We start from the raw sequence: 25,830 nt of genomic DNA on the forward strand, positions 1-25,830 counted from the left end.
ATGATGGTTCTAAATGAAGAGCAATTGGCAAATGTTGACGTCAACTCAATTTTAATTGAACAACAAAAGGCCTCACCGGAAGAAATTTCTTATTGGCTCTCCACCGGTAAAGTAATAAAAGATGCTATAGGTCTGTACCGACACGAAAGGACCGGCAGACCTATTCCCTCCGCGAAAACTTTGCGCGAAATAATCTTAGAAGCACACGGTCCTGCCCATGTGGGATACGCCCCCATAGATGCGCGCCTCAAAGCATGGTATCACCCAAACATGACTGTTACGATAAAAGACATTCTGGCAAACTGTACAGTATGTCATGAGTTTAATGTGCGTCCAAGCGAACAAACAAAACAGGGCGTAATTCCCACTCCCAAAAAACCAGGCGAAGAAATTACTATGGATTTTACTGACATGATCACCCCTTGCTACGGTAAAAGGTACCTGTTAGTAATTGTAGACTCCTATTCAAGGTGGCCTGAAACGTATCCCTGCCGAAAAGAAGACGCTGTGTCAGTGATTAAAGCACTGGTAAATCATTGGATACCCACGCACGGGTTTCCTAAAACTATAAGATCAGACAACGGCACTCATTTCAAAAATCAACACCTAAACGAAGTTGAAAAATGTCTAGGTCTCACGCATAAATTTGGTTCGGTCTACCACCCACAGTCCCAGGGAAAAGTAGAAAGGTTAAACAGGACACTAAAAGACAAACTAGCCAAAGTTATGGCCACAACTAAACTAAACTGGGTCGACGCCCTCCCGGTGGTACTGCTCACCATTAGATCTACTCTGTCATCAGCTACAGGTTACTCACCATTCGAACTCGAACATGGTCAATCTTTCCCCGGTCCGTGGATTGATCCCAAATTGGGTGGTAGACTTAGCAATGTTAGGCCCAAAGCTTTTTTCGATGCTCTGCACTCTCTAGTAGCTCAGTATTCTGTTCAGGTACCGACTGGAGAAAAAAGACCAGAGCAACCTGCCTACGATCCGGACCACTTCAGCACTCAGGTGTTCCTGAAGGTGTACCGGCGGAAGTGGAGCGAACCTCGTTGGTCTGGTCCATATCGAGTGGTGGAAAGGACTACGCACGCCTACCGGCTGGAAGGCAAAGGAGACACCTGGTTCCACAAGTCGCAGTGCTCACCTGCTCCCGTCGGCCGGCCTCCCCCGGCCCAACAGTCATCGCTTCAGGATGTTCCGTCGGAGGGTTCCAGTTGATCGCGACAACAAGCACCCCCCTTGGGCTACAGCATCCAGACGGAGTCTCAACCCGACCGTGATCCTGGTCCTCGTCGTCTGTGTCATAATTTTCATAATCCCCTTCATCGCCCTTGGTATGGGTGATGCAGCTTCCGGAGGCGACCCCCCAATCATACCCATGGGGAGCACTCCCAGAACCAACGACACCGATAGCGCCAACCCTGTATCCAGTGCGTCGCCATTCCCCGTAGACCCCACAACACCGCCTCCCATTTCTCCTGACCCCTACAAGGCCCGTGTGGGGGTCTCCAGTTTTCCTCATGTTGGCTCATCCTTCAAACTGAGGCCCAAACGCAACTCTGATTTGCCTTTCAGACTGAACACTGCCATAAAGCCATCATCTCCCGTTGGGGCTGCAGCGGAAGTCAACTTACCCGCCAACCTGGAGAGTAAAGAACTAATCCATTTCCCACCATGTCCCAAACCAGTACGAGCTGGTGTCAAAACCAGGTCCTCGTGTTTAAGTGTAGACGCTAATAATCAAGTGTCCTTCACATTTGACATATGCCGTCTGTTTCCCTGTAGTTGGGCTCCACGGGCTAATTATTATTTGACACCTAGATACAATTCCGGGTGGGAACATGTGCTTGCACACACAGGAAAGGATTGGGGACCTACTTGTACAAAGGACTTATGTAAGACATTAAGGGATGTCTTAACGTTGTCCAAAGCTAATGTTAAGGGCTCTGACAAGTATCTTACCTTGACAGTCGACTTAAGACACTCTAACATCTCCAGCTGGAAAGGCAACACTCAAAAGGGCCAATGTTATGATGTTTTTATCTATGCCCATGTGTCCGGTACTGACCCGGTTAGCATAATCCGGCTGTGTCAGTTCTTCGTTAGAACGCAGACAACGACCCGTTTTCGATCTCCCATTCCGCAACTGGACAAAGTAAGGGCTGTTTATACTGAAGATTTAACTGTGCCGGATGTCCTGTCTTCTTCCACGGGTGTTGGTTCTCTTAGTGGTAATGTGTGGTTAGAACGTGCGGCTGCTGCCCAGGGGTTGGTGAAACAAGGTGATTGTTTAGTTTGTATGGGCCCCAGGCCACTAATGTTGTTGGTCTCAACCACTGTAGACATTAGAGAACCGTCTTGTGTCTTACCTTTGATGTCTTCTGACAATCCCACTCAACAGTGTTCACAGTGGGATGAAATCTATCCCCTATTCTTTTTAACTGCTCCCCTACCCGTGTTTGATGCCTCTCGCATTTCCCTCAATGGAACTTGTTTTTTCCGATACCCAGCCGATCACATGGACCGTCCCATGGGTTCCGTAGACGCCTCCTCCTGTAGCACCACTATGGATGTCACCAAAGACGCCCGTGCTGCTAGGTTAACACGGGGGAGGGGTGATGTTTGGTGGTTCTGTGGGGGTGTAAGGCTGTACAACTCCCTTCCTCCCACCTGGAGTGGACGTTGTAGTTTAGTCTCAGCTATGTATCCGGCTACAGTGATAACAGGTAGTAAATTGGCTACCTGGTTAGCAGGTGGTTCTATATTTTCTGCCAGCCCTAGGTTATTTACCCAAGAGTTCCTTAAACGACCCACACGCTCTGTAGAGAGTGTAATAGGCCCCTCACCTGTCTATATTGATGCTCTGGGTATTCCCCGAGGTGTTCCTAACGAGTATAAATTGGTTGATCAGATAGCAACAGGGTTTGAAAATCTTCCTGTGATTTCGGCCATATTTCCCATCACTCCCAATAAAAATGCAGACAGGATTAATTACCTGCACTACAATCAACAACGTCTTGCTAACCTTACCCGTGATGGTTTTACAGCGGCCCACCAACAATTGGCGGCCACATCCCTAATGTCACTACAAGCTCATATGGCTGTTGATATGTTACTGGCTAAAGATGGTGGTATTTGTGCTATGTTTGGAGAGCAATGTTGTACTTTCATCCCTAATAACACGTCCCCAGATGGTACCCTGACACAAACCCTGACTAAGCTGCGTTCTTTCTCTGTCGAATTAAAATCTCATTCGGGAGTCGACACTTCATGGTGGGATGACACAATGGGCGCATGGTTCGGTAAATTTAAAGGCATTGTCTCATCCGTTTTACTCTCCCTTGCTGTATTCACCTCCATTTTGGTCACGTGTGGTTGTTGTTGTATTCCCTGTTTACGTCGTCTGTCCGAACGTCTAATCTCGACGGCCCTTGAAAAACGTGATCTAGAGCCACCTCCGGCCTATATGATGCCACTTCTAGATAACTCTGGTTCATACGTAGGGTCGTGTCCCCCGGAGGTTGAGGAGGTTGAATATTGCGAGATGAGCCAAGGTCTTTTCCCTGCTCCTTCCCCCCCCGTTTCTTCTGACGTCTTAGACGCCCTGGAGTAACTTTGTTGATTTTCCCCTCTCAGCTTGTTTATGTGATCCCAGAACTTTCTGGGATCAAGAGAGGGATTGTTGGAATTATATATCAAAATGTTTACTAACGACAATTATGCAACTTACTAATACATTAATAAGTAAGCAAATGAAACTAAGGCTGAACCACTATATATGTTTAATAGTGTTTTTACGACTTCACTATGTGGAACACAGCCGCTTGTATTGGAATTATATATATTAAAATGTTTACTAACGACAATTATGCAACTTACTAATACATTAATAAGTAAGCAAATGAAACTAAGGCTGAACCACTATATATGTTTAATAGTGTTTTTACGACTTCACTATGTGGAACACAGCCGCTTGTTAAACCCTGTATGATTTATCGCGTAAATAATGAGCTATCTATACTTTATGGCATAGACGCTGAAGGAGTTTTCTGTTCCGTTATCTTAGAATGACCAATGTGAACCCTAGTGTCTCACTCCTTTTTCCAGTTTGTTTGTGTTACCAGAAGTTATGGCCCTCTCGGCTCAGAGAAAGAAAAGTTACTGCCGACAGACATGAGTTAATTGGATGACCCATGTGTGGGGTCATAGGGAGTCTTTTCACACACACACTCATACTCAGAGGGACGGAGATCATTGCTATATATGTGCTTTGTAAACTGTATTGAGTGACCTTTCTTCCTCTTGCTTCTGTATGAGGTGTTAGGTCCAGATCGATCTGTTATATAAAGCCACGCCTTTTGAACGAGACTCTGCTGACTTTTTCCATTTATGAATTAAAAGAACTTGTGGAAGTAGAAACAGGCTAATATTGAAATTAGCTAACGGCAACAACAAACTTTCTACTTCAATTATCATTCAACAAAGGTGCTCTTAAATGGGTCAAAATTGTCAAAAGTTTGCACTTTGATGGCCCATGTTTGAAATAGGTCAAAAAAGGTTTTGAATTGGCTTTTGACAGTCCATACCAATCCTGAATAATCAGAGTGCACAAAGAGTTACCTGTGACAATAATGTACAAATTGACTTTATTTTGAATATGCTGTGGTGAAATACAGTTTAACGAATGGTTCCTGAACTCATCCAGCAGGGGTACTATTTCCTGTTTGGCAAGTAGCATTATGCTACTATAGCGACACCAATGGAAGGGGAGCCTCCCTCAATTGTCAAAATAGAAGTAAAGAACTATCCTGATAATCATAGTTAGTCATCTGTTCCTCGCTCCAGTGCTTAGTTCAAGTGTTATTACGTCTGTAATCAATGTTTCTTAATGAAACAGGAATATCGTTACGTTTCTTCGCGTCAATTGAATAATCAACTGACATGTTAACTTTCCAATAATTTTCGGTCCTGAATGTTTAACTTATATTACCACTTCCTCTAAAAAATCATTCATTTCCATTCGGTTTTCAATTTTTAAAACATTATTTTGTCAGAGATTAGGACAATGTGATTTGAAGATGTCTTATATTGTTCAAGTTCAGACATAGGCAAACTGCGGCCCGTGGGCCAGATCCAGTCCGCTAGGCCTTTTAAGGTTGAAGTAGAAAGTTTGTTGTTGCCGTTAGCTAATTTCAATATTAGCCTGTTTCTACTTCCACAAGTTCTTTTAATTCATAAATGGAAAAAGTCAGCAGAGTCTCGTTCAAAAGGCGTGGCTTTATATAACAGATCGATCTGGACCTAACACCTCATACAGAAGCAAGAGGAAGAAAGGTAACTCAATACAGTTTACAAAGCACATATATAGCAATGATCTCCGTCCCTCTAAGTATGAGTGTGTGTGTGAAAAGACCCCCTATGACCCCACACATGGGTCATCCTTTTAACTCATGTCTGTCGGCAGTAACTTCTCTTTCTCTGAGCTGAGGGGGCCATAACTTCTGGTAACACAAACAAAACTGGAAAAAGGAGTGAGACACTAGGGTTCACATTGGTCATTCTAAGATAACGGAACTGAAAGTAACTTCAGCGTCTATGCCATAAAGTATAGATAGCTCATTATTTACGCGATAAATCATACAGGGTTTAACAAGCGGCTGTGTTCCACATAGTGAAGTCGTAAAAACACTATTAAACATATATAGTGGTTCAGCCTTAGTTTCATTTGCTTAGTTATTAATGTATTAGTAAGTTGCATAATTGTCGTTAGTTAACATTTTAATATATAATTCCAACAATCCCTCTCTTGATCCCAGAAAGTTCTGGGATCACATAAACAAGCGGAGAGGGGAAAATCAACAAAGTTACTCCAGGGCGTCTAAGACGTCAGAAGAAACAGGAGGGGGACACGACCCTACATATGAACCAGAGTTAACTAGAAGTGGCATCAAATAGGCCAGAGGTGGCCCTAGATCACGTTTTTCAAAGGCCGTCGAGATTAGACGTTTGGACAGACGACGTAAACAGGGAATACAACAACAACCACACGTGACCAGAATGGCGGTGAATACAGCAAGGGAGAGTAAGACGGATGAGACAATGCCTTTAAATTTACCGAAGCGCCCATTGTGTCATCCCACCATGAAGTGTCGACTCCCGAATGAGATTTTAATTCGACAGAGAAAGAACGCAGCTTAAGTTGACTTCCGTTGCAGCCTCAACGGGAGCTGATGGCTCCATGGCAGTGTTCAGTCTGAAAGGCGAATCAGAGTTGCGTCTGGGCCTCCGTTTGGTGGATGAGCCAACATGAGGGAGACTGGAGGCCCTCACACGGGCCTTGTGGGGATCAGGAGAAATGGGAGGCGGCGTTGTGGGATCTATGGGAAATGGCGACGCACTGGATACAGGGTTGGCGCTATCGGTGTCGTTGGCTTGGAGTGCTCCCCATAGGTATGATTGGGGGTCGCCTCCGGAAGCTGCATCGCCCACACCAAGGACGATGAAGGGGATTATGATATTATGGTACAGACGACGATGACCAGGACCACGGTCGGGTTGAAACTCCGTCTGGATGCTGTAGCCCAAGGGGGTGCTTGTTGTCGGGATCAACTGGAACTCTCCGACGGAACATCCTGAAGCGATGCTCGTTTCTTGACTCGAATCTCTGGGAGCGGGCCGTTCAGCCACACTCAGGCTGCCACTGATAGTACAGTCACAATGATGAGGGTGGCAGCGACTTTCATTTTGGCTTCTGTGTGGGGGTGTAAAAACTATGAGAGGTCAAGGTTAGGTGAAAGGTGCTCGTGGCAGGTGAGTAGACGTCAGATGATTTTTTCACGGACAAGGGTTTTGGAACCGCCCGATTTCCAGTCTACTCAGAGTCACCGTTGTCTCGAACTACTTTGACTTGGGATTGGTGTATCCATGTCGACCTCTCTTTACTGCGGTGGGGGTGGTGAGTTGAACCACGAAGGGGCCTTCCCAACGTGGCGAGGACCAGGATTTCCATTTTATGACTCAAATCAGGATCTGGTCACCATACTTCACCACCTCCATTTGTGCGCTCTTTAAGTCCCACGGTCTTTTGGACGTTGCACTTGTTGTTGTTATTGTTGTTGTTAGGCCATCCAGGTGTTTAGGGTTTACCCTCAGTCGCACTCGTGAAGGTTCCAACTTTGTCTCCCCGCTGCACTTGTTTGGGCCTCTGGGACATGGAACACGTGCTCTGCCATGTCCATCTTCCCCCTTGTTGAGACATGGCTCCTTCCATGGCTCAATCTTGGAATAAATTCTTTGGTAGGCACGGTAGGCCTTTAGCTGTGAATAGGCCGTCTGTAGATTGTTCTGCTTTTTCATGTATCCATGCATCTTTTCTTTCTATGGTGCAATGTTTTTAAATCAATTAACACAGTTTTTTAGATCGACTCAGTTTTGTTGTTGTGTATGCTGTCTAGTAAGTGTTTTCTGCTGCTGCTTTAGCTGCTGTATTCTGTCGTTGTCTTCAGCGTGTGCTTAACATTTGCTTATCGCTATGTGGTTGGGCTTAAAATTCCAATGAACAAAAATCATAACAATCTTACTTAATTTCTAACTATATGCCTTATCAGTCACCAATAATAGGAAAAATACAAAAAACAAATCAGGCTGCTCTCTCCTCAGGAAAACAGCTTTTCCATTCTCTGCAACAGTTACATTCAAATCAATTAGTATTCAGAAACAAATGCACACATTTATAATTCTGAACAGAATTGAACCTACTAAAATGTAACCACCCCTTGTTGGTTAGGGTTAATAATTTTAGCATAATTGAGTCATTTAGAGCAATTAAATTTCATTACTTATAAAATGCATGCTAATCTAGTCCCAATTAATTCAATAATGTGTATCGCGTTGCATATTAAACTCAGTCGTTCGAAATTGAAAATATCCCAATCTAGTAGTCTTTTTTATCAAATGTCACATTGCATTGTCTTTGAGGTTTGCCAATCATCTCCTATAAAACTTTCTTAATCAATATTTTTCAATAGTCAGGCATAAAATTGAAATCCAGTTCCATTTCTATCAATTTTCTTTCTAGTTGTTCACATTAACTGTCTGTAAGAAGGTTTGGTCTCAATTGAAACGCTTTCACTCTTTTTATGGAGACAATAAAACCAATATAAAAAGTTCCTTATGGTTTATAGCATTGCTCCTCGAGCAATAATCTTTCCAATCAATATTGGATGCTTTCCATTACGTCTGATCGCGTCAATAAGCTTATCTTACCTGTCTCCTCAAACGTTTCAACTGAGAGAACCTCCTTACAGTGCAAAGATGGATCTGCATCCTCCGCTATTTTCATGTCTGCTGTTTGGTCAGCAACAGTTGTACGGACGTTCTCATTTTGGGTTGCTCGTGCGTCTTCTCCGTGTTTCCTGTTGAGAAGCACAGTCTTCTTCTCCCAACTCAAAATTAGTGTGTTTCTGTAAAGTTTTTCTTTTATGCAGATAGCCAGATTAGTCTAATCATCCAGCTCCAATCGTGAAGTGAATAATGGCGTTTGGTATGGTCTACTAAATAGGCTTTCCATATTTAACACAATTTGAATGCCATTAACACTATAAATCAATGGTACTTTGGAATTTCATATGATGCACTGCTTTTGTTCTTTCATTTCAGTGCTCCAAAATTTCACATTGCAGATTTGTTCCTCCAATTAATTCAATGCATTATCTTCAAAACATTTGTTTGGACTAAACAATTTTCCACAATTTTTTCATCGCCATCCAAAAAGGCTTATTGGCGACTTCAGAAATCGATTTCAAATTTCCAATCCTTCGCTGCCATCCCTGAAAAGGGCTTATTGGCGATTTCAGAAATCGATTCCAATTTGCAAAATCCTTTTCCACCTTGATATCTAACGGATTGAATACATCTTGGTGGTTGGCCAATCAAAAACACAAAAAGACAAACAACCATTCACACTCACAGACATCAGTGGTCTGTAATTTTTTATCACTAATCGTTCTCAAAAGAAATAGGTTAATGTCATTTGGTTAACATGAATTGTTTGATGCTTATGCAATCCGTTATATTCTAATAGTCATTAATATGACTTGCGCTAAAGCATATCTCATCTGTTCATGGGCGACCGAGACACATCATTCCGTGCACTGAATGATCTGTGATGCTCACACACTCCCAGAGAAATCATGCCTATCCTAAATTAATTATTTTATCTAAACTTGCCAGGTAATTTACCTAATAATTTGGAAAAAGGCCATTTATGCATTGTCTTTATGTTTGATATCATTAATATTGTTGATTTCCTCTGCCTCTGAATCTTTATCTCTCTCTGTTCCTCCTTTCTCCATCGCTTGGTGCGAGGCAAGCATTCCAGGAACCCCCCCGCACGCACCCTCCCTGTGTCCTTGGAGTTTGTAAAAGTTGCCTGGTACGAGTCTTTACGACGAGGGGGCGTAGGTGGGGGCTACTGTCTCTCAGCAGGCCTGGGATCTATCAAAGATTTTATGCTGGCGAGTTTCGGGGTGGGTTAGTAGGAGATGGGCTAGGGGAAAAGGCTTTTTTTTTTTTCATTCCAGTTGGCGGCCATTTTTCCTTTGTCTCTATCGGCTTGGCCATTTTTTCTTCACGTGTGCTTTGGTTTTGAACGTTTTTCAAACAATAGTCAAATGTTACGCTATTAATTTATTTCTCTAGGTTTTTATTTTTTATTTTTTATTTTTTAGGGACGTCCCAACTATGGAGGCGTGGGTGTAATTTTGTAAACAAACCAAAACAGTAATTATCTTTGCAATATGAAGGAGAACACTATGATGTTATTCAATCTACACAAAGGAAAATCTGGCGATTTTCCACTACTTTCTCAACACAAAGAGAAAACACAAACATAAACAAAAATGACACACTACTACAACCGGCAACATATAACAAAATGGGATCCCACAGACAACAAATATGAGTAAATATGAACGTTTTTTAAGACCGAGTGTTCCAGGTTTGTAAACACAAGCTTTTAATGTTATCCTAGAGACAACAATGGTTCAGCTACCTAAACCTTAAAAACCTTTCTACGGCCGGGCAAAAAGCGATAAACCCCATAAGAAAAAACCTAACTATCGTTTTTTAATACCGAGTGTTCCAGGTTTGTAAACACAAGCTTTTAATGTTATCCTAGAGACAACAATGGTTCAGCTCCCTAAACCTTAAAAACCTTTCTACGGCCGGGCAAAGAGCGATAAACCCCATAAGAAAAACCCTAACTATCGTTTTTTAATACCGAGTGTTCCAGGTTTGTAAACACAAGCTTTTAATGTTATCCTAGAGACAACAATGGTTCAGCTCCCTAAACCTTAAAAACCTTTCTACGGCCGGGCAAAGAGCGATAAACCCCATAAGAAAAACCCTAACTATCGTTTTTTAATACCGAGTGTTCCAGGTTTGTAAACACAAGCTTTTAATGTTATCCTAGAGACAACAATGGTTCAGCTCCCTAAACCTTAAAAACCTTTCTACGGCCGGGCAAAGAGCGATAAACCCCATAAGAAAAACCCTAACTATCGTTTTTTAATACCGAGTGTTCCAGGTTTGTAAACACAAGCTTTTAATGTTATCCTAGAGACAACAATGGTTCAGCTCCCTAAACCTTAAAAACCTTTCTACGGCCGGGCAAAGAGCGATAAACCCCATCAGAAAAAACCTAACTATCGTTTTTTAAGACCGAGTGTTCCAGGTTTGTAAACACAAGCTTTTAATGTTATCTTAGAGACAACAATGGTTCAGCTCCCTAAACCTTAAAAACCTTTCTACGGCCGGGCAAAGAGCGATAAACCCCATAAGAAAAAACCTAACTATCGTTTTTTAAGACCGAGTGTTCCAGGTTTGTAAACACAAGCTTTTAATGTTATCTTAGAGACAACAATGGTTCAGCTCCCTAAACCTTAAAAACCTTTCTACGGCCGGGCAAAGAGCGATAAACCCCATAAGAAAAAACCTAACTATCGTTTTTTAAGACCGAGTGTTCCAGGTTTGTAAACACAAGCTTTTAATGTTATCCTAGAGACAACAATGGTTCAGCTCCCTAAACCTTAAAAACCTTTCTACGGCCGGGCAAAGAGCGATAAACCCCATAAGAAAAAACCTAACTATCGTTTTTTAAGACCGAGTGTTCCAGGTTTGTAAACACAAGCTTTTAATGTTATCCTAGAGACAACAATGGTTCAGCTCCCTAAACCTTAAAAACCTTTCTACGGCCGGGCAAAGAGCGATAAACCCCATAAGAAAAAAGAAAGCCACACTTTTAGAACTACCGTTTCAGACAACACAAGGCAGGACAGTGAGTTTTTTTGCAGTACTCTAATTAAGAAGTACTATAAGCCAATTTGACACTTTTGACTGATTTTCAGTAACAGGGAGTGTCTTACCTTTTTGTTGTGGTCGACCTTTTCACTGTCCCGGCCTGGATCGCCGTTCACGTATCTGCAACTCCTCCAATGAATCCTGTCCGTGACGCCAATTGAAGTAGAAAGTTTGTTGTTGCCGTTAGCTAATTTCAATATTAGCCTGTTTCTACTTCCACAAGTTCTTTTAATTCATAAATGGAAAAAGTCAGCAGAGTCTCGTTCAAAAGGCGTGGCTTTATATAACAGATCGATCTGGACCTAACACCTCATACAGAAGCAAGAGGAAGAAAGGTAACCCAATACAGTTTACAAAGCACATATATAGCAATGATCTCCGTCCCTCTGAGTATGAGTGTGTGTGTGAAAAGACTCCCTATGACCCCACACATGGGTCATCCAATTAACTCATGTCTGTCGGCAGTAACTTTTCTTTCTCTGAGCCGAGAGGGCCATAACTTCTGGTAACACAAACAAACTGGAAAAAGGAGTGAGACACTAGGGTTCACATTGGTCATTCTAAGATAACGGAACAGAAAACTCCTTCAGCGTCTATGCCATAAAGTATAGATAGCTCATTATTTACGCGATAAATCATACAGGGTTTAACAAGCGGCTGTGTTCCACATAGTGAAGTCGTAAAAACACTATTAAACATATATAGTGGTTCAGCCTTAGTTTCATTTGCTTACTTATTAATGTATTAGTAAGTTGCATAATTGTCGTTAGTAAACATTTTAATATATATAATTCCAATACAAGCGGCTGTGTTCCACATAGTGAAGTCGTAAAAACACTATTAAACATATATAGTGGTTCAGCCTTAGTTTCATTTGCTTACTTATTAATGTATTAGTAAGTTGCATAATTGTCGTTAGTAAACATTTTGATATATAATTCCAACAAGGTAAAGTTTTTTTTCTCCCCGAGATGGCGCTGTCACGCGGAAGACAGTGGCAGTAGCGCTGTCCGCTCTTATTTGTTTTTCGTGTTTTACAGCCCCTCTATCTTTTTTAAATTACGTTTTAATATTTCTTAATACATTCCTTTTTACTTTACTTTGTACTTGATACTTTTTACTTTAATGATGAGTGATGAGTATGTTAATACTTTAGTCCTTTTTTTCTGTTTACGTTTCATATGTACTCTTAACGGATGCAGGTTTTTTTTATATGTATCGTGTCTTGTGCTGACCCGGTCGATATGTCAATTTTTTCAAGTCAATGTGGCCCTTTTTAAAGTCATTGTCTTGACAAAAAAAGAACAAATGTATTAAATTATTATCAGTTTCATGCAAATTTTTAATGATTGCATTCATGTTCTGCAAAACACTCAATGTTAGTAGCACTGTGCATTCCCAACCAAAGAAAAAACAGGAAGTTTGCCGGGAGGGAAGTGGGGCTCCATTGTCAAGTAGGTTACTCCAAAAAAGGGGCGGCTGCTAATTGACTCTGTATAAGAGCAGCAGTGCATGATGTGATTTTTTAAAAATCATAGTTGAAAGCTAAAATAAAGACCGACCAGTTGATGTTATGACTCAACTGTTACATTACTAGTTCTCGGTAGAATTACCTTATAAGGGTGCGTTTATGACTATGTTATTACAAACGAGCATGTGAATGAAGACGGCGAGCACACCAAACAAGAGGGTGCTTAATCTGTAGAGCAGTGAGCCGCTGCACCCGTGCGCGCCGCCATCTTGCCAAAATGTCTGTAAGTCAAGCATATTTACCTGGCAGGGGAGATACCACATTCAGGTAGGTGGTTCATACAGGGTGAGGCTCAGCCATTGCACTTTTGGCTGTGCTGACCCTTGTCTATTCCCCAATTGTGTATCAGGAATAAAAACAGAAATCCGAGCTAGCCAGGAGTCAAACCTGGAATCTCCTGATTCGTAGTCAGACGCGTTATCCATTGCGCCACTAGCCCTGTCTAATGAAGAAAAGGGCCATGGTAAACCAAATGTCATGGGTTAATATTATCAAAATGATGTATTCCCACTTGTGTATCAGGAATAAAAACAGAAAACCAAGCTAGCCAGGAGTCAAACCTGGTAGCTCCTAATTCGTAGTCAGACGTGTTATCCATTGCGCCACAAGCCCTCTATTGGAGAAAGGGCCCACGGTAATCCAATTGTCGTGGTTTAATATAATCAGAGTGATGTATTCCCAATTGTGTATCAGGAATATGAACAGAAAACCGAGCTAGCCAGGAGTCGAACTTGGAATCTCCTGATTTGAAGACAGACGCATTATCCTTTGCGCCACTAGCCCTTTCTTTTGGAGAAAGGCCCCATGGTAATCCAAATGCCGTGGGTTAATATAATCAAAGTGATGTATTACCGATTGTGTATCAGGAATAAGAACAGAAAACCGAGCCAGCCAGGAGTCGAACCTGGAATCTCCTGATTCGTAGTCAGACGCGTTGTCCATTGCGCCACTAGCCCTGTCTGTCGGACAACAGGCCCATGGTAATCCAAACTTTGCAGGTGAAAATGATCAAAATGATGTATTCCCAATTGTGTATCAGGAATAAAAACAGAAAACCAAGCTAGCCAGGAGTCGAACATGGAATCTCCAGTCAGACGCGTTATCCATTGCGCCACTCGCCCTGTCTATAGGATGAAAGGCCCATGGCAATCCAAAATTTGCGGGTGAAAATGATCAAAATGATGTATTCCCAATTGTGTATCAGGAATAAAAACAGAAAACCAAGCCAGCCTGGAGTCAAACCTGGAGTCTCCTGATTCATAGTCAGACACGTTATCCATTGCGCCACTAGGCCTGTCGATCACACAAAAGGCCCATGGTAATCCAAATGTCGTGGGTTAATAGTATCAAAATGATGTATTCCCAATTGTGTATCAGGAATAAAAACACAAAACCAAGCTAGCCAGGAGTCGAATCTGGAATCTCCTGATTCATATTCAGACGCGTTATCCAATGCACCACTAGCCCTGTCTATAGGACAAAAGGCCCATGATAATCCAAACTTTGCGGATAAAAATGATCAAAATTACGTAATCCCAATTGTGTATCAGGAATAAAACCAGAAAGCCGAGGTAGCCAGGAGTCAAACCTGGAGTCTTCTGATTCATAGTCAGACCCGTAATCCATTGCGCCACTAGTCTATAGGAGAGGTGTTGTGCTTGCTCGCAGTTCCTTCTCACAATGTCAACATGAATTACGTCAATTCTTAAAGGCTCGCGCTAACATTTACTGAACTCTATTATGTTCAGTACTAACCCTGCTTGACAATTGAATTGATCCGAGGAAAGGTAGGTTATACGGTGTCTCATTTGCTCATGAGAAATCTAACCAAGGATAGCAACTCACACACGTAGGTCAGGTTTTCAACCAGTTTCATTAATAAATTTCCAACCTATTTGGTTATGAACAAACCTAAAAGGTGTGGAGTGTGCATCCTTTCAGGCAGTTATGAATACAGACCAATGGATGCTGGTATGGACCAAAGAGACAAACTTAGCTGGAAAGGCGATCTTAGTTTGCTTCAGAAGTGGTCTGTTCGTTTTTTGTGTTATCGCAAAAAGACCAGAGTTTATACCAAAACTAAAATCACACTAATTTTTATGTAACAGGGTTCTGTAGCCTCAAGCATTTTGGGAAATGTTGTTTAGTTAGCAGTTAGCATTCTATGGAAATAACGGCACGGGTTAAAATAACAAAGGAGCAGAGTTTGCATGTTCCCCCTGGGCTTGCGTGTTTTTTTTTCCCATGTACTCCGTTTTTTTCTCACATCGCAGAAACATGCACGGAAGGCTGGTTCAGCATATATGTATGAGATTTAACATGTTTTCTGTTGCATTGTTTCATTCAACTGGATGGAAACCCATTCTTTTCGATTTGTTTTCTTCTCCTGTGTGCGTCTGTGTATGTCATTTCCGCTTTGCAGGCTGAAATGTGCACTGTTTTCCAGTGGCTTCTTCTTCTTATTGAAGCACTGTGGCTGCAATGGGAAATTGGTCCAAAGGTATAACAAAAAAATGGTCCAGCGTGGTCCAACGTGGTCATTCCAAAGCGCACCTGTCTCGCCAGATTCTGTGCTAATGTTCAAAGCAGCTCTCTCTGGCCTGAGAGGAGGACGTTATCTGAAAGGCGGGGGCGTGGCCTTCCTTGCTAATTCTGGGGAATTCTCCACACCTCGGGAACGTCAATAAAATTGCCTTCCGAGGAAGTCTTATGCACTTTGAGCTTTTTGCTGAAAGACACGTAAGCCCTTTTCTTATCTTAACTCTTCTTTTCTTTTCTCTTCTTTTCTTTTGTTTTCTTTTCTTTGCTGTTCTTTTCTTTTGTTTTGTTTTCTTTTCTTTTGTTTTGTTTTCTTTTCTTTTGTTTTGTTTTGTTTTCTTTTCTTTTCTTTTATTTTATTTTCTTCACTTTTCTTTTCTTTTCTTTTCTTTTCTTTTCTCTTCTCTTCTCTTCTCTTCTCTTCTCTTCTCTTCTCTTCTCTTCTTCTCTTCTCTTCTCTTCTTTTCTTTTCTCTTCTCCTCGCCAATGATCTTTCATGTCCAATCAAGAGCGATAACGAATAACATCTTATACGCAGCGCGTTTGAGTATTTGTTATTGGTTTTAGGGGGTTAAAAGAGAAAGCCAAACGTTCCCATTTTGGACACTCCATATTATTTGGGCACAAACAAGAAGAGAATTTTTAGGACTTGATGTCATTGGATTGTTATTTTCGTCACCAAAGCTTTCCTGTTTTGGACGAGTGGAACTTGAATAGCATCCCTTTCGTCATAAGGCATTTTAATGCTTTGTTTCGTGACTTATTTTCTCAATGGAAAGAAGCTCTAAAAGTATACGTTATTGTTTTCGTTAAAAAAAACAACAACCTTGCGCTCTTATTAACTCAAACTTAGTATTTGCTTTGACTGCTTGTATTATTCATACGTTAATTTGAATGTTTGCTCTGTTATGTTGGAGCCGTACCAATGACATTTTCCAGTTTCCAGTGTCTTGTGATGACATTTTTTTAGATTTAAAAACTATGTAAAAAACGCAAAAAAACGGACTTAAATAGAAATTATAGCCAAGATATGTTGTCACGCAACAGGCAGAAAAACCTTGGCCACGTCAGTGTCCTCCGTATTCAAAAGATGTTGACTGTCATTCATATTTGAAGAATCAAAAGAAGCTTTTCTGCCTGCAGGGGCAGACTTTGAGCCAGAAAACCACTTTGGAATTTTGTAATTCTGCTGCCAACAAAACAAACAACAAGTCATTGTCATTTACATTGTCATTGGGTAGGTCTTTTTTATTTGGAAAACATTTTGCTGTAATTGTCATCCATAATTAGATGGCGTACATCAATTAAGGTGTCCGTAAGTGAAAAAATACGTGGGTGGTTTGTTAGCATTTTTTCATCAATTGGATCTAGCCAAGCTATACAAAAATTATTAAGACATCACAAAGTATCCTTTGCTGAAAATCTCTCTCTGTGGGATTTGATCCAATCCAGCTACTTCACCGAAGACCACCGGCTTCAGCTAATTGTACGTTTCCGGACGGGGTGGCTCGCCCGGCAGGTCGCCATGCAGGAGAAACTGGAGAAGCGCCAAGGTAAAGAAACAATGGCGGGCCTGAGAAAGCTCGTCACGGCCCAACAACTCCTGGACTCTGGCGTCATCGACGACGACACGTTTAACGAGGTGCGGGAAGGCCACGCCACTTTGGAACAAGTCACTCAAGGAGCACGTTTCCAGCAATACCTGAGCGGAAAGAGGAGCATCGCCGGCGTCAAAGCCTATCCGTCTCAGACGGTCTTGAGCATCTACGCCGCAAGAAAGCAGGGCGCCTTGACAGACCGCGTGGCCCTTTTACTCCTCGAAGCCCAGGCGTCGACGGGATGGATCCTCGACCCAGTGGCCAACAAGTTCTACGCCGTCGAAGAGGCGGCCAAGGAGGAGCTCTTCGGACCGGACGTGTTGGAGAAGCTTCTGCTGGCCGAGCGGGCCCTGGTTGGCTACAAAGATCCCTACAGCGGAAACACCGTGTCGCTGTTCCAGGCCATGAAGTCGGAGCTGATTGCGGAAAGCGACGCCATTCGTCTCCTTCAAGCGCAAATGGCGACGGGCGGAGTGGTGGACCCCAACGCCAGCCTCAGGCTGCCCGCCGACGTTGCCGTCAAGAGGGGACTTCTGGATGAGCCACTCCAAAGGGTTCTGCTCCAGCCAGATGACAATTCCAAGAGATTCTTTGATCCCAACACCAGAGAAAGTCTTTCCTACCTGCAGCTGGTGGAGAGGTGCCAAACGGATGCCAGAACGGGGCTGCTCCTCCTGCCCATACGCGATGAGACATCCGGTGGGTTTCATACAGAGAAACGGGCGGGGAGATTAAACGGCAAGCGCAAAGAGGTTAGCTTGTGGCAGGCGCTGCTGTCTGAATACATTTCCCAGGCCAAAAGGGAGCAGCTGGTGCAACAGTACAAGAGCAGCGCCCTGACGCAAAAGATCACGGAAATACTCACGGCCATCATAGCAGAGGTGTCGTCCGAAGAAAGAAAGTTGGACGGACTGAGCAAGCAGATCTCGGTGGGCCACCTCTTTGATTCCAAGAAGCCCTTCACGCAAAGCATACAAGGCGAGGTGACGGTGGACAACGGCAACAAAATGGATTCCGTCCACAAGTATCTCGGGGCCACAAACTGCATTGCCGGCGTCCGGGTGGAGTCTACAAAGAAGGTCATGAGCATCTACGAAGCCAAGTCCAGAGGTCTGCTGCCTCCCGGGACATCTCTCATACTCCTGGAGGCCCAAGCCGCCACGGGATTTCTCATCGACCCGGTCGGCAACAAGAAACTTTCAGTGGAAGAAGCTGTGGCTCAGAGAGTGGTCGGCAGCGAGTTGAAAGAGAAGCTGCTGTCGGCCCAACGAGCGGTCACCGGATACACGGATCCTAAGACTACGGAAACCATATCATTGTTCCAGGCCCTGAACAAAGAGCTGATCGTCAAGGATCATGGAATTCGCCTTCTGGAAGCTCAAATTGCCACGGGAGGCATCATTGACCCGGTCTACAGCCACAGGGTTCCCGTGGAGGTGGCCTACCAACGAGGCTACTTTGACCAAGAAATGAAGTGGATTCTTTCCGACCCAGATGATGACACCAAGGGATTTTTTGATCCCAACACTCAAGAGAACCTCACCTATCTCCAACTCTTGGAGAGGTGCATCAGAGATCCCACCACTGGTCTAAGTTTACTACCTTTGAGCAAATAATGAAGACTCGTCTTCTCATCTTAGTCTGTCTTAATTTGAAGGAATTGAGCAACTTTTTTTGTTGATTTATATTTGTTTTTTTTATATTTAAAATGCTTGTGAGTGTGGCTTACTTACATAAATGCATTTTGAATCATGTTTAGTTCAGTCTCAAGTTGACATAAAAGGTAGGTAATAGTCAAGACTCAACAATTACACCCGTTTTTATGCACCAGGCAGATGACAACTACAAAAAATGGTATCATGATATTTGAACAAAATAACTGTGAACTTGGAAACGAAGCAATGACACACAATAGGAAATGGCATTCATTTATTTTACAAACTCCTAAATTGCCAGAAGAGCAGCCAGGACAAAAGTTTCATCTGACCGGCGACTTACAAGATTTTGATATAAAGATGATAGGTTCATTAATAATTACCCTTCTTTGTAATTATCAATAACTGCAGGCTGACATGTTATTTAATTATTGACATTTAATTAAATAGATTGGATCACAGATAAGAACCTTAAGGGAGGAGATCTTCAAAAGTATCCTCCTGAACAGTATTTTGCGTACGGCTTTAAGGCATTTTGGATAAAACAATCACGCCTTCATTTGACCTAACAATCATATATCAATTACATAAAGAAGCTCGTCACGAGTGTTATGGAAGTGGCAGAAACAACATCCAGTGACCCTGGCTCCGTTGCCTTGGATAAGAAGTCCACGTGAGAGTGGACCAGGTGGCTGATTATGACCTTGAGCCGAACAATTGGGAAGAATGATTTAATGATTTAACAAAGAAATGAATTACTACACATATATGTATAATAGTAATACAGAATAAACCCAACAAAAGAACATTGACATTTCGGGATCGGTCAGATCTCTTGTCCGCGATAAATTCTCTTGAGGCCTCTGGGAAGGAGGACAGGTTGGCTCCAATTTTGCGCCTCTGGGTAAATGCCTTGCTTCTGGCAAAATGTCAACATGTTGCTGCTGAAATACTGACCCCAGAAGAGGCACTCCAGCTCTGCAAAACAAACAAAAAAAGCAAACATGTATATTCCGCAATCTTCAAAAAAAACAACCTAATTTTAAAGACTAAATTCAAAACTTAGTGTAACAGCTGTCAGCCCCTCTTGGCCCTTTGTGGAATTTGTTTGACACTCCTGATCTAGAGAGTTTAGGGTCATTGTAAACCTGGATTTACATCAGTAGAAGGCTTAAGAACTCTTAAAGACAGAATTTCGTAAACAAGGTATTGAATTTCATGGATATTCTGTACTTTTGTCCACATTACCATCGAATGTCTCAAAATTCTAATTATGAGTAATCAAATGATAAATGAATGAGCTGTGAGGCTACTCATCTGCCGAGCCACCCCATTCATAGATATTAATCATTACATTTTATTCCTACTAAATCATTTATGTGTAGTAGACATGCACCTGCATTTTAGTCATTTACTAGTGACATTACATTTTGCATTCTTTGCACCGGTCGAAAAATATTTGCATCGGAATCGGTATCGAAAAAACATATTGAGAAAAAATTGGATTGAAACGGAAGTTCAGTTATTCCTATTAATTTCTAATCATTTTCTCATAGTATATAGTACAATGGCTTCATTCTAATATCCCAATTTTAATCTTGTGATATTTCTTTAACATGCGCAGATTCTCAAAATGTTACATATAAGATATACTGTTTTTACAATACTGATATGTACTACATTTGACTTATATTGTGACTTAAATTACTTAATAATCTGATTTCATCCTTTTCCCCCTTTTCTTTGGCCCTAATACTTCCGTTTTCGCGGTTGTTGACGTTTGTCTTTTTCACAGTTGGACTCCAGTCAGAGGGGGTGCATGAAACCTCTTCTCCCCCCAAACGTTTGTTTAACTCCCCGACGTAGGTAGACATCCTTCATTCACAAATGGATCGGACATCGATGAGTGACAAACCCAATTAAGGGGTTGAGATTTGAAGAGTCATGTCATTGGACGTTTATCATGAAACTGTCTATGTTGACACTAGGTGGTCACTCCTGGTCTGCTGGCAGAACTGAGAATCCGAAACCGACTACTCCCTCAACCAGCCTGAACCCGGAGACGGATGGACCTCAAAGAGGGTTGAAAACCCCAAAAGTGGTCCCCTTAGCCTGACATCAGCTTGTCCGAGACCCTGTCTCAATTCAAATAGGTGGGAATCTTTTCCCATTTCTTCCACAGTCAGAAGTATTCCCGGCAGATGTTTTTTTTTTGTTTTGTTTTGGGCCTGACACACAAGACATGAACATTTGATTTCATTTGACATCTGTTACACAACACATTTTGGAAGAATTTTAAATCTTGCCAACTTGGTAAAGAAGAATTGGTTCAATGTCAATTTTGCTGGTTCTGAAAAATATTTCAGAAGGTATTTCTCTTGATGTTTCCTTTTTTTCTTAGTTATCGTGAAGATAGTGTTTTGGGGCTTGGTTTAGCAATTAATGACAAATCATGTAAGAATCGCATAATCTCATTATTACCAATTCTACAATTCTTTCTTGGATTCTACACGTGCACCAATGTTCCAATCATATTTGTTCTTTTATGATGAGAATGGACCAATACATGTGGCGGTTCCTCCAAGCGCACACAATCTTTTCAAGGAATACACTACCAAAAATGTCATATTTTTTTAGGGCTTCACCAAAACTCTGTTGTTTCCTAACCTTAGTAATGTCTTCACTTCCTGTATTAACTATAATATATGTCAGCAATCATCTATCGTCTGTGTCGGGAGATTAAATGGGCAGCAAATTATAGTGGAAATACAACTAATGGCCGTTTTTTTGTTACCGCTCAAAATCCGGATCGGTCCACCTGTGTGGAGTTTGCATGTTCTCCCTGAGCCTGCGTGGATTTTCTCTGGATACTCCGGTTTCCTCCCACATTCCAATGACATGCATGGTAGGCTGACTGAAACACATTTAAATGTATTCTTTTTTGATTGAATTACACTATAATACGGTCCAAATACAAAATACCGTTACTTCCATCAAATATGCTGTTTCATAACAAATAAATTCACTTCAATCAAAAAGTCCTTTTCAATAAAAAAAAAAATTGTGCTCAAGTGCATTTTTTGTCTCAATAATATGTTTGCATTTAAACCCTTTTTTGATAGAATTTTTTATTTATTTTTATTGTTGGGGATTTTTTTTAATTGAAAATAAATATTTTGATTGAGGCAAGATTTTTAAAAATGAAATATGAAGGAGCGGATCGCTGGAAGAGGTTTTAGCGCATCGGCCTCACAGTTATGCGGGTCTTGTGTGGATTTTCTCTGGGTACTCCAGTTTCCTCGCTTATCCCCAGAACATGCATGGTAGGTTGGTGGAACACTCCAAATTGCCTCTAGCTATGTCTGGTCGTTTGTCTAACTGTGCCTTGCGATTGGCTACCACTTCGGTTCAGAATTAAACGGCTTCCTTGCTAGAGTAGAAATTAATTTCAGATTGTAAAAGAAATAAGTGCGATCTAATGGCGGAACCGACCAATGGTAAGTGTTTTGTGAGTCTTGATAAATATCGTTTAAAAACCAAAAACACTTTGCTAACTGTTAGCAAACCGTTAGCACGTTAGCATAACCGCAGTCACTTGACTGCAATGTAAAACCTGTTCTGGAATCAAATAATGATTTTTTTATCACTCTACATAAGTCTAAATGAAAGTTTATACCTGTATTTTATCTTTTATACGCTATTTTTTGAGTCGTATGCCGATCGAGAGATTCTAGCTGTGTGCCAAATCCACTTTTACTAGAATTCAAACCGGTTTAACTTTGTTCAGTGGCAACATTTTTGGGGGGATGGAATATGGAAAAAAAGAACATTTATTATGTGTTATAAGTGACCATAAATACAACGTAATACCACTCGACAACCACAGTAATGATACAGTCACAGTATCAGACAGCAACAGACAGACGAATGAATTATCAATAAATAAGTAGTCCAAGCAGAGAGGATTGGGCTTGTTCAGTCTAAAGTCCAGTAATGATAAATAAATAATCGCGAAATAGTAATACAAAAATATGTGGTCAACATAAGAAGTATAAGTAGTAGGATTAAGTCTTGATCAGCTCTTAGGTGCAGAACTCGAGTTGAGTATGGTGACAGCTCTTGGGAAGAAACTGTCCTTGAGTCTATTTGTCTTGGCTGTCATAGCGCTGTAGCGCCTCCCACAGGGCAGCAGGGAGGAGTGGTGGAAGCCGGGATGTGTATTGTCTTTTCTAATGCTCTCTGCCCGGCTAAGGCAGTGTTTTCCAACCATGGTGTACCGTGAACGATGCTCAGGTGTGCCGCGGGAAATTACGAGAAACCACTTTGATTTCAAAATACTATGTCGTGATCGTGGTTACTTAGTATTTATTTTATTTTGACTTCAAAACTCTGCCGTACTTGCAGTGCTAAGAATGAAGATGTATTACTTGTGAAGTTTCTGACTGTTGTCTTCGCACCACAGGAATGAGACTGTGGGGTAAGAACCCATGGGTGAACTGGGCCAAGCCCAAAAACAGTAAAGAGGCTAAAATTAGACCAGCGAACGTTGGCCAAGTAAGTCAAATCTTGTTGGAATATAAAGATCTATTCAGAAAGAATGAAGAATGTGTTTAAATTCCATGATTATCAGAGTCCATATAATGTTGTCAACATGAGAAACGTTGTGCTAAAAAGAAGCGGATGCAGCAAAATTATTTTATCATGAAAGTCGAGTGGGCTTTTCAGGCACTTTACAACCCGTCGCCAAGCTCAACAGCGGAAACGCTGCAGCGGGAGATGGAGCCCATCGAAGCAGGTGCGGTGGGGGGCGGGGGGGGCAACTATGGCACTTCCATTGGCGGGCACATCGTAGAAAGTCTGGATTCCACCAATCCACCTTCTCCCCAGTGGAGTTTTCGTCCTATTTCAGGCCCAGGTCAACAATCCGACAAATTATCTCTTCAGTCCTTTTGGTTTGAGCGTGGTTCTATTTCTGTACAGTATACAGCAACCTGCCTGTGACCCCGGTACTTCCGGGCATGAAGATGTCCCCGCTCTTTCCAGGGATGACCCTATCCCACACCGGCCTGCCGCAACTCCAGCGGTATCAGATCACTTCTGCAGTCAGCCTGCTGGAATTGTACTGTGGTTTGCACAACTTACCACCCCCACAATACAGCCTTTACTCTTTGCCGGATGAGCGCGGCAACCTGTGGCCAGTCTACGAGGTAACCACTTTAAATCAATTCATTCGTTCATTTTCGGAGCCCCTGGAATCCTGGGTTCAAATCTTGGTCGGTCCACCGGTGTGGAGTTTGCATGTTCTCCCCCGGCAGGCTTGGGTTTCCACCGGGTACTCCGGTTTCCCCCCACTTTCCAAAAACATGCACGGTAGGCTGATTAGACCCTTTAAAATTTAGAGGGTCTAATCAGCCTACCGTGCATGTTTTTGGAAAGTGGGGGGAAACAGAGACAATTTAGAGTCTAAATTGTCTCTGTTTGTGAGCAGGTGGTGATGCCGCTAACGCACAGCAGATTTTTGCCTCACCGCTTTTGTGCACGGCTGGATGATGCGCTCAACGCATTGTGGAATCTCGGTAAACGCCTCGGCACACGCCTATCGTTACGGTCACTCCAATGAGTGTTTGTGCTTCCCCACCACCAGACCCAGTCTTCGCGCGTGATTGGCCCCACATCACGTCTGTTGATTGACTGTTCGATTCCTGAGATGATCTGGCCCCGCCCAGCCTCGGCCTCCCTGTGCTTACCGGCTACTTTTATTTAGGAGCTGTTTTTGTGGCCTCTTCATGTCCAGAAAGAATGTGAAGTTCAATGGTAAATATGTCCTACAGTTCATGTTGTCTAGGTTCATATGTTTCATCTCCTAGTAATTTATTGAATAAAAGTTGAATCTCTCAAAATCATGTTTAGCATCATATATATAGGTACAGTAATCCGTTGAATATAGCGGATTAATGTACACCAGACATGGCCGCGATCATGGAAAAATCGCGGAGCAGGGTCACCCCTATTATTACTACTATACACCATGTTTTGGCGCCTATACAGAAATACAATGATCAACTTCAAAGGCAGCGTCTTGGAGGTCTAGCACGACATCAATCGTCACCCTGGGAAGGAGAACCATCTTCTGTGTTGCATATTTTGGGACGTAGTTACCTTCAACTGATAGCTGGCTGCTTTCCTGGTTGGTGTGTCATTTTTGACCTCCGGCGACCAATGTGTCTGCCAGAGCACCCGACAGCAGCGACAAAGACGACTTCATCTGGTCTCTCCACTTCCTGGCTCAACCTTTGAATCAACACAGCATGCGCTACAGGCGGGGAAATTCACTTTATATTTGTGTATTGAAAACTTCATTGCACCATGTGCTTTTGGACATTGAAAAAAGTAACTTGCCGGCAGGACTTTACGATTCATGTTTGTGTTTGTCTCTGTGAACCATGTTGAGTTGATTGCTTTGAATAACCTGTTATTAGTGTTCTTATTTTTGCTCTGAAGGATTTTGGGAGATGAGCGACAAAAACACAGACAAGACTTTATTGAAGCTTCAATGGTGGATTCTCTTTATATTCACAAGGTAAAAGACAACTTCTTGTAGATCTGACTCCAGTTTTAGCTCCCAAAGTTCATTTCAATATTAGTGGGGCTTCAGCTCCAAAGGAATTTCCATATCAGGATTTTTCCAAGGGTTGCTAGCCTTTTACTTAACTTGATTTTGTAGTTAGGCCTTGAGATCTTTCAGGTTTCTTGGACAGCTAGAATGTAGGAATTCTGGGTTTCAAGGTAAGTGTGGATGGAATAAACAACATATGCATACAAGACTTGGTTGATCATATAAACGATACATTTAAGTGTAAATGATGACATCTCATTTTCTGAACCAACCCAAGCAAAATTAAAAGTGAGATTCAACGTGAAATGCCCATTCCCACCCGGTCAGACGATCTTTGAAAGTTGGAATTTCCTTCATCAATGAATGGTCAGTCCCTTCAACATGCCTTATTTCACTTTTGTAAATCAAGGTTTAAAAAAATATATATTTTAAGTAAAGAAGTCCTGGTTTTGTATATTTAGTCACGCCATATACTCTTCCACATTTTAAAAAAAATGAAACACCGTTCATTTTAAGAAAAAAAAAATC

General features: G+C 42.1%; 1 protein-coding gene and 2 non-coding genes across 3 annotated transcripts; 1 reads left to right on the forward strand and 2 right to left on the reverse strand.

Moving 5' to 3' along the window:
• Window positions 1-13,261: 13,261 nt before the first annotated feature.
• trnar-acg (transfer RNA arginine (anticodon ACG)) lies at window positions 13,262-13,334 on the reverse strand. Its single transcript has one exon. It is a non-coding gene; the product is annotated as a tRNA-Arg (tRNA).
• A 444-nt stretch (window positions 13,335-13,778) lies between these two features.
• trnar-acg (transfer RNA arginine (anticodon ACG)) lies at window positions 13,779-13,851 on the reverse strand. Its single transcript has one exon. It is a non-coding gene; the product is annotated as a tRNA-Arg (tRNA).
• An 8,197-nt stretch (window positions 13,852-22,048) lies between these two features.
• On the forward strand, window positions 22,049-24,377 carry LOC144181594 (putative RNA-binding protein 46). Its single transcript, XM_077710173.1, has 6 exons — window positions 22,049-22,183; window positions 23,149-23,240; window positions 23,412-23,481; window positions 23,667-23,893; window positions 24,175-24,262; window positions 24,331-24,377. The coding sequence occupies exons 1-6, from the start codon at window positions 22,165-22,167 to the stop codon at window positions 24,375-24,377; spliced, it is 543 nt and encodes a 180-aa protein (XP_077566299.1). The 5' UTR covers window positions 22,049-22,164.
• The last annotated feature ends 1,453 nt before the right edge of the window (window positions 24,378-25,830 follow it).

This window comes from Stigmatopora nigra, chromosome 23 (genome assembly GCF_051989575.1).
Source record: "Stigmatopora nigra isolate UIUO_SnigA chromosome 23, RoL_Snig_1.1, whole genome shotgun sequence".
Taxonomy (NCBI): Eukaryota; Metazoa; Chordata; class Actinopteri; order Syngnathiformes; family Syngnathidae; genus Stigmatopora; species Stigmatopora nigra.

Coding starts and splice junctions, on each gene's coding strand:
- LOC144181594 (XM_077710173.1), top strand. Junction 23,482..23,666: donor GATGGAGCCCATCGAAGCAG/GTGCGGTGGGGG, acceptor ATTTCTGTACAG/TATACAGCAACCTGCCTGTG. Junction 23,894..24,174: donor ACCTGTGGCCAGTCTACGAG/GTAACCACTTTA, acceptor GTTTGTGAGCAG/GTGGTGATGCCGCTAACGCA.